Here is a 14851-nt window from a genome sequence, read left to right as displayed (position 1 = left end):
GTGATTTTCACTCACAGGATGCTTTTGGTTACAGGTGACAGAATATCCACAACAGGCAGGTTTCTGTGTGGAAGGGATTGTACCACTTTATGCACCTAAAAAATCTAGAGCTGGTGCTGGCCTCAGGCAGTGATCAGTCCAACAGTTCAGTGACGTAACCACAGAGCCAGTTCACCTCTGCTGCTCTGCTCTATGGTACCAACTTCATCCTGCTTTTGCAGTTTGAAAATAGCTGCTGACAGTTTCTGGGGCCAAGTGCTTCTTTATTCGCATCCTACAGGGAACGATTATTTCTGACCCAGAAGTCTCAATAGAAGCTTTCGCTTGGTAGTTAACTGTATCACTTAAAACACAAGGCAAGACTAAAATCAATCACTGGGAGGGGAGGCAGGGCAAAGGGAAGGGATGTGAGGATCGGTTTAGGGAACTGCTTCATTACCCAGAGCTGGGGGTGGAATAAGCACCCCAGCCTCCCATGAATCTAGGATGCTAGAAAATCTAGGAAAATTAGGGCAATTAGCAAGCAAGAAGGAGACAGTCAATGATGGGGAGATAAAGAATGAATAGAAGTATAACTGAACCACTGTGCTGAAGCCTGAAATTAACACAACATTGTGAATCAAGCATGCTCCAATATAAAGTAAAAATTAAATTAAAAAAATAACCCATGGGCAATACTGTGATATAGAACAGCTTTAATTCCAGTCCTCTTTTCCCAGGAATTTAAACTTTTTTCTGAACAAGAGAGTGACTGAACTTATTAAAGAGCAGCAATTCAGTTTAATGAGGGGAGAAAGCCCACGGGGAAAAAAAAGTGATGGGGAGATACCCAGCCCAAAGTGGCCTTTCTTTCTCTCCAACAGATACAAATCCTGTACAGGTGTTCTATGCCCCATGGAGGGGCCAGCAATCTATTTGGTAAATTAAAGGAAAAGAGGGTCCTTGCTGGCATTTTTGGAGCAGAAATGAACAAATGAGCATGTTTTATTTTGGAAGCACTTTGGCTTAAGTATCAAAAATCACTCTGGAGTTTGCTGCTTCTGTTCTTGACAGACTTAAATCTTAGCCACACAGAAGTGTCAGAATGAAATGGCTGGGGAAGTAATGACTGCAATTTTGCCAATGGTTTCTGTGTGCCTTTGAGTGAGTCACTGCTCTTCAGTAAAGCAGAAAGGAGAGAGAAGTGTGGCTGGAAGTTAATAAGGACCTGGCCGCCTTGCTCAGTCTTGCAGGTAACCACATCTGCTTTTCCCACTCTTGGCCCTTCCCCCATCTCCTCCAGGACACATGCACAGCCATAGTGCAAATGGAAACAAGCATATAAGTAAATCCAGCTCACTCAGTTCCATTTACCAACTGGAGTGGAGAGGATGCATTTGTTTATGTAACAAATTCCCCAGAATGAATTGAATTTGCAACTTCGCATGAAATCCAGAGCGACTGGGGTTCCCCGCTCCTCAAAGGCAATTGGCTATCCTCTAAGAGGTCAAAAGGCAATAGTTAGAACAAGACATGGAACAATGGACTGGTTCCAAATGGGGAAAGGAGTATATCAGCATCAAGGCTGTAGACTGCCACCCTGCTTATTTATTTATATGCAGATTACATCATGAAAAACACCAGGCTGGATGAAGCATAAGCTGGAATCGAGATTGCCTGGAGAAATATCAATAACCTCAGATATGCAGCTGACACCACCCTTATGCCAGAAAGCAAAGAGCAACTAAAGAGCCTCTTGATGAAAGTGAAAGAGGAGAGTGAAAAAGTTGGCTTAAAGCTCAACATTCAGAAAACTAAAATCATGGCATCCGGTCCCATCAATTCATGGCAAATAGATGGGGAAACAATGAAAACAGTGACAGACTTTATTTTCTTAGGCTCCAAAATCACTGCAGATAGTGACTGCAGCCATGAAATTAAAAGACGCTTGCTTTTTTGGAAGAAAAGTTATGACCAACCTAGATAGCTTATTAAAAAGAGAGACATTACTTTACCAACAAAGGTCTATCTAGTCAAGGCTATGGTTTTTCCTGTAGTCATATATGGATGTGAGAGTTGGACTATAAAGAACGCTGAGCGCCGAAGAATTGATGTTTTTGAACTGTGGTGTTGGAGAAGACTCTTGAGAGTCCCTTGGACTGCAAGGAGATCAAACCAGTCAATCCTAAAGGAAATCAGTCCTGAATATTCACTGAAAGGACTGATGCTGAAGCTGAAACTCCAATATTTTGGCCACCTGATGTGAAGAGCCAACTCAATGAAAAAGACCCTGATGCTGGGTCTTTCTTTCACTTTCTGATACTGGGAAAGATTAAAGGAAGGAGAAGGGGATGACAGAGAATGAGAAGGTTAGAAAGTGAAAGTGAAGTCACTCAATCATGTCCGACTCTTTGCGACCCCATGAACTGTAGCCTACCAGGCTCCTACCATCCATGGGATTTTCCAGGCAACAGTACTGGAGTGGGTTGCCATTTCCTTCTCCAGGGGATCTTCCCGACCCAGGGATTGAACAGGGGTCTCCCACATTGCAGCCAGATTCTTTACCAACTGAACTATCAGGGAAGCCCCCCGCACCCCCAAACAAATTACATTATTATTAATATAGTAAACACATAGAAACAACTGTACTCAGAGCTTCACAAACCCCAAATATAGAGCTGCCTTGCTACCACTAACATAGAGGCACATTACATTCCTACGAGCACTTAGCTTTTTTTTTTTCCCTCAGCATTTGACACCACTATCTTTCAGGCAGGTATGCTTTCTTTTGTGCAGTTTATTGATTATTCTCATCTAATCCACCAAGCCTTTTTCAATGCTTCTTCCTCTGAACTCCTATGGCAGTTACAATATAGATGAATCACCCGGCATTTCTCTAGTGCCATCTTACGCTGTTAAGTAAGCCTTGTTTTGCATGTTGCTATGTCTCATCTCTCCAACTGCATTAGAAGCAATTCAGGAATGCTATGTGTCTTTGAATCTCTCTAGTGTCTTGAGGTGTCTTGAGTTAGACTATAAGCCCCTTGAGAAAAGGGACTTCATCCATTATTTTGTTTTCCAAGGTAATTCCTGGAACTCTACCCAGACATATAGCATACAATTGATAACTATTTACTGAATGAAGGATAATCATATGAATACTAGGTGCCCAAGAGACAACAGCAATGTGCTTGGTCACTCAGCTGTGTCTGACTCTTTGCAACCCCATGAACTGTAGCCCCAGGCTCCTCTGTCCATGGGGATTCTCCAGGCAAGAATAGTGGAGCGAGTTGCCATGCCCTCCTCCAGGGAATCTTTCCAACCCAGGGATCGAACCCAGGTCTCCTGCATTGCAGGTGGATTCTTTACTGTCTGAGCCGCCAGGGAAGCCCAAGAATACTGAAGTGGGTTGCCTATCCCTTCTCCAGGGGAACTTCCCGACCCAGGAATCTAATCTACTATCAGCTGGACCCATGTCTGAATTAATTTTCCAATAGTGATGTGACTTTCATTAGTAATTCAAGATGAGTCCATGACTTTGTGACCTAGCACTCCCTGCCCTAGGATACATGAAAAACCCAAATACACACAAAAAGTAGAAATCACAGTTTCTCTTCACAAGAAGTCCAAGCTTCATTTCCAGGTCTCCAGTACTGCAGCCTTCCTCTTATTACACCCTTTTCTTATCCAAGCATGCCTTTGTAACGGGGGGTGGGGGGGTGGGGGGGGTAATCTTGCCAAAGATCAGAGCTATTGTTTACACTGGAATTTAACCCATATCAATCAGCACAATGACACAGCCCCCTGGGATCCTCTTGCAGGGATGGGCACCAAGGGCAAACAGGACTGTTGGCTTTGATGTGCATGCCAGGGGGTGAGTATGGCAGGCACATCCCTTTCTGCTAAGATAATCGACTCTCAGAGATACCCACTCGACACTGGAAATCCCCCATCCTACTCCTCCATCGAAATTCACAGTTCAACAGGAAAATGTCCATTCTTCATTTTGTATGCTACGATGGCTGGTACAGTCCAGTAGTTCACGTGTTTTCTCCTGCTTGTTTTTCTGCACAATCACTAGATTTCTCCAGCAGGAGATTTATTTGGGAAGAATTCCCTTCCACTGCAGAAACGTGTCTCGCCAGGGGTTCACCCTCTAAATATACTTTCTGAACTCCTGTCTTACAAGGAGGAACTCTAGTTCTTCCATTCTGCTTTTTGGTTGGCGGCTGATGGCAGCATCGAGTTCTTACTCAGTGTTCACTTGGGAGAGGGACTCTTCTGGCCTAAACACCAAGGGGTGACAGCTGCAAGGCCGCAATGTTTTCTTGACAAACTTTGATCATCAGCTAGTTCACAGGCAAATTTCTCTGACTCACTGAGTGTTTGGTACATGAGAAAATAAACTGGCTCGAGGCACACAAACTAAGAATGGGTGCATTTTCTAGGGATTATACTAAGGTTTTGTGGGATTACATTTCTAGTGCAAAGATCTTTCTTGGCACATGCTGTCCAAATGAGGTCATTCGCCTTCATGAACAATTTTCTGTTTTTTGTTTTGTTTTGTTTTTAATGTTTTATAGGTTGGCTGTTTAAAATAAGTAACAGAAAAATTACGGACAATTAAAAACAGAAACTTAATAGAAAACTAAATAAGCTGAGTTGGTTTTTTAAAATTAAGTCATATTTATCCAACATTCATATTCAGCCTGCAGGTTTTGGTTCTATGATATATATTTTGCTGCACTTTGCACTCAAAAGTTTTTGAAGGAAAACCTAACGTCTTGTCCCCCAAACTGCTCCTGTTCCTAATTTCTCTATTTCTACCATCTCTTCCAGCCACATAGATTCAAAGCCACCATCCTCCTCAAATCCTCCCTCTCAGCTGATCACCATTTCTAATCATTTTCCAAATCTGATAAGATTCCACCACTTCATGTCTCTGAGGTGGAATGCTAGCATGACCTTATAACCTAAGGCATGCCTCACTCGAGTCTGCTCTACCCAAATCTTTGTAATATATTATTGGACCAATGTACCTTTTCAATCTGTCTTCTAGTCACTACTGGCCAGTACTAGTAAAACCATAACCCCTAGCCCACATACCCTTGACCAAATGACCCTTTGCTTACTGCTTCCTCTGTCCGGAAGTTCATCTAACTCTTCAAAGGCTTTTCTCCCCAGAAAACTGTCTAAGATCACTCTGATCAGATACACCCTCCCTTGAATCTCCACAGTGTGACACTTGGCCATCTCTCATCCAGTATTCCTTGCAGTTATTTGTGAACTCGATATGATATTCTCCTACAGATGTCATCTTCTGAGGACTGAGAATATGTCTTACTCTTGCCCAAAGCTTCTGCAGTACCCACTGCAGAACATACAGTATGAGCTCAGTACATTGAAAAATGTATAGTTTCTGAATAAATAATATACTATTGATTGAGCTGAACTGTGATGGCCCCACTATTGGACCCACTGCTATCAAACTCAAGCAAATGTCTGCTAGCCTCAAAAGATATCACTGTAAGATCGTAATAGCCTCTCTTAGAAACCACAGTCATCAGTGATTCCTTGACCATTGGCCCACACTATATGCTGCATGGCAAAGCATTTCAGTCCTTGGTTTAAACTACTGGTTGCTCAATTTTAAAGGTGTTTATACAGAACAGACTTTTGGACTCTGTGGGAGAAGGTGAGGGTGGGATGTTTCGAGAGAACAGCATCGAAACATGTATGTTATCTAGGGTGAAACAGATTACCAGCCCAGGTGGGATGCATGAGACAAGTGCTCGGGCCTGGTGCACTGGGAAGACCCAGAGGAATCGGGTAGAGAGGGAGGTGGGAGGGGGGATCAGGATGGGGAATACATGTAAATCCATGGCTGATTCATGTCAATGTATGACAAAAACCACTACAATATTGTAAAGTAATTAGCCTCCAACTAATAAAAATAAATGAAAAAAAAAAAAGATGCTTATAATAAAATCTTTAGGCACACCTAGGAATATACATATAAAGGGACTGGAAAAAAGCATTAGCTAATGTTTTTAAAAGACCTACTCTCATAACATTGATAGTAGATGACAAAAATAATAAATATGTTATTGGTTTAAGAACTGCTTTTCTAAAGTAAAACTAATATTAGAGGAAGGATGAGCTTCATGGAGTTTTGTAGTTATTATTGTTTTTGTTTGTTATACTATTCCCTTACAGTATCTGACACTTAATTATAATATTCAACTTTGGAGTTTCTTTGGTGGGCATGTGAGCATGCTTTCAGGTCTAACCAATGAAACTTCCAATGCAAACTGCCGTAAAAAATAGTGAACGTGTATCACACATATATTACATGTAATATATATTATTTATCAAGATAAAAATATTTAATATCTATCATAACAGTAAGTAGAGTAGCTCCTCAATACTGATGATTCAGTGACACGGGACATCTCACGGACCAGGCTTTTCCCATATCTCTCCTCTGTGTCCACACGCTCCACACCATCCTAAAGCTTATTGCTCTGGAACTTGGCTCTTGGCAACAACTGGAGCTACCTGCTTGCTTGTTCACTTCTAGTGGGAAAGGACAGCGGGGGCCTCTCTCCTATGCACAGAAGAAAAACGTCTCTCTCTTCAATCTGATTGACCAGTTTAGGACAAGGACAAATAGTTGTCTCCAGGGAAACGCCAGGCACCAATCTGCTTACCTACCCCTCAGCTTCTAGAACAACTTCTAGGAAGACAGAATTTCCATGGTTAGCCAAGGCTAATTATAACCATTTTGGAGCACATGTCAATTACAAAAAGCAAGCTGGTATTATAAAACGTATAACAAAGGAGGAGCTGAATGGATCCTGTTGAGTAAGTCATAATCACAAATATGGATTGATAATTATGCTCAAATATGGATTGGTAATTAGGGCTTCCCTGGTAGCTCAGACGGTAAAGCGTATGCCTACAATGCAGGAGACCTGGGTTCGATCCCTGGGTAGATCCAGGGAAGATCCCCTGGAGAGGGAAATGGCAGCCCACTCCAGTACTCTTGCCTGGAAAATCCCATGGACTGAGGAGCTTGGTAGGCTACAGTCCATGAGGTCGCAAAGAGTCGGACAGGACTGAGCGACTTCACTTTCACTTTCAATTATGCTCAATGAAGATGAGTGCCTTGAGTTAAAAACTACAATATTTCGAATACAGAATTTTTAAAGGATTTGTATGTTCACTGAGTGAGATTTCGTTATAAACAGGTATCTACCTTTCTCCAACAGAACCATCTCCAATGAGGAAACAGTATTTATTCAATGTAGGCTGTACGTTTTACAAGGTCAGGGACCATGTTCATCTTTCTCCATGCTCTATTCCTAATGCTTAGTACAGGGCCTGCTACAGGTGAGATGTTCAAAAAGGCTTCTTCTTAAATAAACAGTAAGTAACTTGCACTAGAATAGGGCATCACACTGAACAGTCAGCCTGGGTACCATATTAATTTTACTCTAAAAGACATCAGAGGCAGGTTATTATAGAACCAAACTAATTCAATAAACAAAAACCACCTAATAAGTTGCTGTGATGCTCCAAGTTAAAGATGTTATGTAACCCCAGCAAATGTGCATCCTAACACTGTTATGGACATATCAAGAAATACTGATACTTCTATCTTTATCTTTGGCTTTCCAGGTGGCTCAGTAGTAAAGAATCTGCCTGCCAATACAGAAGATGCAGGAGACTCAGTTCAGTCCCTGGGGCAGGAAGATCCCCTGGAGAAGGAAATGCAACCTACTCCAGTATTCTTGCCTGGAAAAATTCGTGGACAGAGGAACCCAGTGGGCTAAGCCTATGGGTCGCAAAGGGTTGGACACAACCGAGCACACATGCACACCATCTTTATCTTTAAAAAAGAAGTCAAAGCACTTCAAATCATCCTTATAGGAAAGCTGAGCATCTTAAACACAAACCCAGCTTTCATCTGGCAGCTGCAACTGTAATATTTAATTCTCACGAGGTCTTCAATCAGAAACCACTGCAGACATTCCCAGAAAGACATCACACAATACGATGGGCCAACCAAAGAGAATGTGGTCTCCTAGATGTCCTTTAGTTTCGATAATTGAAAAAAAGAGGGATTAAGCCAAAGCTTTCCCCCTCTGAGCCCTCATCTTTCTGCAGACTTTCTGGATAAATGTGACCCAGCTGTCACACTGACCTTCCAGGACACTGGTACTTCCCGCTCCCAAATGCCATGAAGCAGTCCAAGAAAGCATGCTTCTCTAAATTTGCCTTTTTCCAACGTTCCTGTGGGAAGAAAGCATTTTTTTTTTCCAAATCAGTCTTATATAAATAAGCTTAACTTTATTTCTCTAGGCTAAAAATGATCTTGTACAGCTAATCCTTGCATATAAAGTTGCAGGGTTGTTGGTCATTTTTTCCAACCTGTTATTAATATCAGCCACCATTATGCTTTTGGAACACGAACTAATAAATAAAAAGGTTTAAAAAAGAAATTTTGTTAAGTGGCAAATGTAAATGATAATGTAAATCAACCACAGAATTGACCTCAGAAGAGGAAGAATATTTATAATAAGGCCTCAGGCTCCATCATAAAATTGCCCTTGGTAATAAATTTAGCAAGGAGACAGTGACAGCCCTCCCAGTTGGAGAAAGCTTGGTGTGTAGAATGAATACATCTGGATGCCATTTTTGACAGTTTCACCTAAAGGCAGAGAGTGGACTAAATGACCTCTTAAAATTCTATTTTGTGCTGTAATTCCTCAATTCTAAGAAACAGCAGAACACAGTTTTAATTTGCTTCATTTTTATTTTTTGTACTCCATGGAAACCAATAACAGAAGCAACTGCCTGAAGAACATGAAATAAGGCTTCTATCAGAATCAAGCATATTTACTTTGCCATATCCTGCTCATTTCAGATAAAGTTTTTTTTTAAGTTGGTGAAGCTTATTCGAAAAATTTTTCTGATTTGTAAATGTTGTACCACTTATATTACAAATCTAATCTGTGCTTCATAGCTTTAGTTACTAGAGAGAAATATGACCTCCTAATGCTAATAGCCCTAATTGATTTATGAATTCATATTCTTAGCATAAAGAGGAAATCCAAGGACAATGTATATGGAAAGAGACAACTTACAGGCTTGAACAGGTCAGGTTCAGGAAAATACTTTGGATTTCGATGTAGCCAAAATGGAGACAGCATCAATAAGTCACCAGAAGGAACAGTGTAATTCTACAACAGAAAAATCAGTTCCAAGTCATGTTTTGAAGTTTGCTTTAGTGAGATTGTGGGTCATTAAAACCCATCCTACAACCATATTCGAGAGAAGACATATCCATGATATAACTGATGGAAAGACAATCTCTTTCCTGGATGGCTCACTTCTATTTTCCAATGTAGGCAATTACTGATGTCTAATTCTGAAGATTAGTTATACATACATATATCTTTGGTTATATGGGGGGAGATATTAGATAAATGTGGAATTCTTAGTATTATATTTACTCGTTTAAGTCTACTCTGATGTGAGATCTTCCTTGGTGGCTGAGATGGTAAAGAATCCACGGGCAGTACAGGAGACCCAGGTTCGATCCCTGGGTCAGGAAGACCCCCTGGAGAAGGGCATGGCAACCCACTCCAGTACACTTGCCTGGAGAATCCCATGGACAGAGGAGCCTCGAAGGCTGTAGTCCTTGGGGTTGCAAAGAGTCGGGCACAACTAAGCAGCTAAGACACACTCTAATGCCACTTTTGATGTTTGATATTGGGCTTCCCAGGTGGAGCTAGTGGTAAAGAATCTGCCTGACAATGCAGGAAACGTGGGTTTGATCCCTGGGTCAATGCCCTGAAGGAAGGCATGGCAACCCACTCCAGTGTTCTTGCCTGGAGAATCTCATGGACAGGGGATCCTGGTGGGTTACAGTCCCTAGGGTTGCAAAGAGTCAGACACGAATGCAGTGTGCATGCATGCATTGGGGTTTGTGGCATGTGGCCTTGATGATGGACATCACAGTGGATTCTGAGATTCCGGAGCAGAAAAGACTAACTCTGAGACAGTACACTGGCCATATCAGCACTAAGAACAGAGCAGCGGGTGTCCTGACATTGGGAGTGCTGATGACAGTGTCAGGGAAGGGGCAGAGAATTCTCTGTTTGACTCTAGCAGCAGCAGTTAGGGCAGAAAGAAGTCGAAGACAACTGATTAGGAAGACATAGGACAAAGCAAGTGCTGTGTGCTTATTGGGTTTGTTTCACGTTTGAGGTGTTGGTGGTTGTGAAACTGATGATAAACATGTTTCCTCAAGCAGCAGAGTCTGCAGTATCCTTCTCCATTCACCTTAGAGTAGGTTTTCTTGATATATAACATATGCACGCTCAGTTGCTCAGTCGCGTCTGACTCTTTGCGACCCTTTGGACTGTAGCCTGAGAACTAAAAACTGTTTCACAAAATCATCTTTACATGACTTCCCTGGTGGTCCAGTGATAAAGAATCTGCCTGCCAATGCAGGAGACACAGGTTTGACCCCTGATCCAAGATCCCATGTGCTGTGGGGCAACTAAGCCCACGGAAATACCACATCCGTGTTCCACAACTAGAGTAGCTACCACAATGAGAAGCCAGTGCACTGCAACTGGAAAAAGCCCGCACACAGCAAGGAAGACCAAGCGCAGCCAAAAATAAATAAATAATAGGATAAAATTATAAAAGCAATCATCTTTATATCACCTTTTCCAGGAGCCAGAGGACAAAGAGCTCCCTCACGGTGTGAGATGGCTAGACAGCCATCACCTCTACTGAGGTGAAGATATTTTATTAGTAACTCTCTGTGCCAAGCGGCAGAAGCCACACCTATTTAATTCTGCAGAGTTTTGAAGTCTTCTCAAGGTATTTGCAAAACACTTACTTGAAATCTATGTATTTAGAACAGCAGCATCTTACAATTGAAAACATCCCTTTTTATGGAAGCAGGGAGTGGAGCGGGGAAGTGAGAGGGCCGTCACTGTTCAACCCAAGAGACAGACCCCTGTTGGTTCCCATGGCAGCTGAGTAGTCGTTGAGTCTCGTGGTTTCGGTACCAGGATTGCTAGAGAGTTAGATCAAAATGAGGAGAGATGGAGGCTTTTGCTTCCATCCTCTTACCATCTTTAAAGTGGAAAGAGACCTGTGAGATCCCAGACCTGTGTGTTCACTCTGCCTCTGCTGGAACTGAGGCTAGAAGAAACACAACTGATTCTGAAGTCAGCTGGCGAGGGCCCTGATATGTCTAGGGGCCGCCCTGGGCCAGGTGTCCATCAGGGCAGCTGCCGCCTTCCCCTCCCCACCCTCATAGCTCCTTCAGTGGCTGCTGACCTGGCATCGTGACGCGCAGACACTGCCTGAGGCAGCCCACAAAGCAGGCCGGTGGAGGAAGACTTCAAAGGGGCCTCAGAAACAGCAGTCATACCAGCAACAGGGACGAGACTAGAAAGGGGCTCCTGTTGCAGCAGCAAATGCCAGGCGGATGAGGCAGTGAGGAGGATGTGAGACACGGGTGTATCAGAGGAACCGTCTGAGCAAACGGACATCATCATGTCCGGTCCAAACGGTCCTGTCCTTGCAACGTGGCAGATGAAGAAAAAGATTGAGAGAGAGACAATGTTTTGTGCCCAGTCAGAGAACTGGGCACAGATCACGAGGAAGTGGAAGTCACAACTTCTGTGTTGCAATAATTGCATCTGTCAGGTAGACCGAAGTGATCTTGACCAGCCCACCCCATAGGGATGCTGTGAGGTCAGACGGGAGATGGGCTTTCTTAATGAGCAAAGGGGAGTCTCTGCTGTAAATCAAGAAGGATGTCAACACCTAAAGTGGTGCAAGGAATGCAGACTCTGCTTCAAGAGAAGAGGAGTCCGGGAAAGGCAAAGCATCCATCAGAGGAGCCTGCCCCCTCTATAGCACACTCTTTCTCTCTAGCTCTTGGCCAGGAGCTTGGCTGGTGTGAGCTGCTTAAAAAAAAAAAAAGAAAGAAAGAAAAAGTACTTTACAAAAGTGCATTCTTCTGTATAATAAAAAACTGCTCTCTAGAAACTTCGGAAAATTCAGGAAAACAGAACAAATAGAAAGCAGCCAGAGTTCTGGCAACAAAAGACAATTAACTGGCGAGACTTCCCTCCAGTACTTTTAGCTAATAACAGCAGTTTAGGTTTTTGTCATTGTTTCTAAATAGAGTTTATTGTTTATATATGTGAGTGTGCTTAGTCGCTCAGTCGTGTCTGACTCTCTGTGGCCTCATGGTCTGTAGCTGTCCAGGCTCCTCTGTCCACAGAATTTTCCAGGCAATACTGGAGTGGGTTGCCATTTCCTACTCTAGGGGATCTTTCCAACCCAGGGATGAAATCTGTGTTTCCTGCATTGGCAGGCACGTTCTTTAGCACTAGGGGCACCTGGGAAGTCCATTGCTTGTACATACTGATACATATCATCTACAAATGCATAAATGAACCCAGTATATACATATTATTGTTTTTGTCTCCTATTGAATAATTTTTGACACTTACTTTGTTCACTTGACATTAGAGCATAAGTATTATTTTTATATTACATATTTATATAAAATAATTTTCTTTCCAATGGATGCTTAATTAATCATTTTCTACTATTATTTCTATAACAATGCTATCACAAGTATCTTCTTTCACAAAGCACTGTTCATATAAAATCTTTTAACAAAGATGTTCAGATGACATGAGAATATACATGTCCTATGTCTTCTGAATATCTAAAGCTATTCATACATGTTGCTCAACTGTTCATTCAAATTTTGTAGCAAGATATGTTTCTAATTGCAATATATGAGAGTATCAATTTCATTGCCCTCTTATCTGCTAACCTGACATTTTAAATAAGTTCTTTTTGATTGCTGTTCAAGAATTTATGTCTTTACTATTTTTCATTTTAAGTTATTTTCTGCCATAAAATGTGTGCCCTCATGCCCTACCCTCAGTAATCTATGTAGTATTAGTGCTTTACTTATTGATCTGTGAATTCATTAAATACTAAAATTATTTACACTTGCCTTGCGCTAAGACTGATATTTATTCTTAATTTTTTGGCTTACATTTAATTTAGGCTATACTTAATAGGATATGTTAAATTTTGATATGGTACAGTTTGTTCATCTGCATTGTGGTTTCACTGATTAATCCTAAACCTAAGAAGCTCTCTTCTCTCCACAATGATATTCATGTGAAGTGAAATGAAAGTCGCTCAGTTGTGTCCAAGTCTTTGTGAGCCCATGGACTGTATAGTCCATGGAATTCTCCAGGCCAGAATAGTGGAGTGGGTAGCCTTTCCCTTCTCCAGGGGATCTTCCCAACCCAGGGATCGAACCGAGGTCTCCCGCATTGCAGGCAGATTCTTTACCAGCTGAGCCACCAAGGAAGCCCAAGAATACTGGAGTCGGTAGCCTTTCCCTTCTCCAGTGAATCTTCCCGACCCAGGAATCTAACCGGGCTGTCCTGAATTGCAGGCAGATTCTTTACCAACTGAGCTATCAGGGAAGCCCTCTCTCCACAATAGTGGCTTTCAAAGGTGGGTTAGGTCTTCTGGGAGTCCCGAGACCTTTGCAGAGAATCACCTAGATCAAAAATCATTCCTGAATAAAAGACTTATTCAAAGTATGGGATGGTGGAGGTGGTTCAGTCGTTAAGTGGTGTCCAGCTCTTACGACTCCATGGACTCCAGGCTCCTCTGTCCATGGAATTTTCCAAGCAAGAATACTAGAGTGGGTTGCCATTTCCTTCTACAGGGGATCTTTCCGGCCCAGGTATTGAACTCGGGTCTCCTGTCTTGTAAGCAGTCTCTTGCATTGCAGGTGGGATTTACTGACTGAACCACCAGGGAAGCATGACAGGCCAATGCATTTTAATGTAACTAAGTACAAAAAAATTCACTGATAAAATTTCAGACTGCAACAAACTTAAAAAGGTATTGCTATTGAGTTTTAGTGTAGAATCAAAGAATAGCCACAAAAATATCTGAAAAGGCTAATAAAACACTCCTTCCCTTTTTTGGATACATGTCTGTGGGAAGCTGAATTTTTTTCATTTCCATCAGTAGAAAACAATATATCACAACAGACTGACAACAGACACATATATGGGAATTCAGATATCTTTGCAAACGCTTGAAATGATGCTGTTCTATTTTTTATGTGTTTTGAAAAATATAGTCATGTTTCACAAAATCACATTATTATTTTAACATGTATTAGGTTTCTTCTTTTTAAAATGAATTACTTGGTGACTGAACAACAACAACTAAATAAACGTTTAATAATTTCTCAGCTTCATTTTCCAATACAGCAAGTATTGATAAATATAGCTCATATACACAAAAGCTCTCTGAGGCTCTTAATAATTTTGTAAAGTAGAAAGAGGCCATAAGGTCAAAAAGTTTGAGAACTATTATTCTAGAAGCTAAAAAAAAAAATGTCCATTGTTAGCCAGTCATCCCAAACCATATATTAATCTCATTCTTCTTCAGGTACTTACAAAGACTTATCTATCCAATATCACATATTCTGCATGGCTTGTGTCTTATCTAGCCTGTTATATTGATCTGAATATCAGGTCTGACATCAGTATCATGCCATTTTAATTACTGTAGTTTTGCTGCATGTTTTAATACCTTGAGAATTAACTAATATTCCTCAATTAGTCACAGTTTCCAACACTTTTTTTTGGCTAGTTCTTCCCTAGGAATTCTTGCAGGTTAGCTTGGTACTAAATATGAGACCTTTTAGAGAGCACAAATAGAAGGTTAAGAGTTTTGGAAAGCTGGCGTAATAAAGAGAAGGAGGGACAGAGCAAACCAGAGA

At 41.6% G+C, this 14851-nt stretch overlaps 1 protein-coding gene across 5 annotated transcripts in view; it reads right to left on the bottom strand.

Moving 5' to 3' along the window:
- The window catches only part of CYP39A1 (cytochrome P450 family 39 subfamily A member 1), a 95361-nt gene that overhangs the window by 13142 nt on the left and 67368 nt on the right, over positions 1 to 14851 (bottom strand). For all 5 annotated transcript variants that reach the window (XM_070456340.1, XM_070456342.1, XM_070456339.1 and 2 more), the window contains 2 exons: positions 9129 to 9224; positions 8186 to 8274 (listed from right to left, as the gene is read on the bottom strand). In XM_070456340.1, the coding sequence (XP_070312441.1) occupies positions 8186 to 8274; positions 9129 to 9224 (185 nt within the window). The remainder of the gene's footprint in view (positions 1 to 8185; positions 8275 to 9128; positions 9225 to 14851) is intronic.

Source organism: Odocoileus virginianus, chromosome 27 (genome assembly GCF_023699985.2).
Source record: "Odocoileus virginianus isolate 20LAN1187 ecotype Illinois chromosome 27, Ovbor_1.2, whole genome shotgun sequence".
Lineage (NCBI taxonomy): Eukaryota > Metazoa > Chordata > Mammalia > Artiodactyla > Cervidae > Odocoileus > Odocoileus virginianus.
Note: the sequence above shows the minus strand (reverse complement) of the source record. Positions and strands in the feature narration are given on the sequence as shown.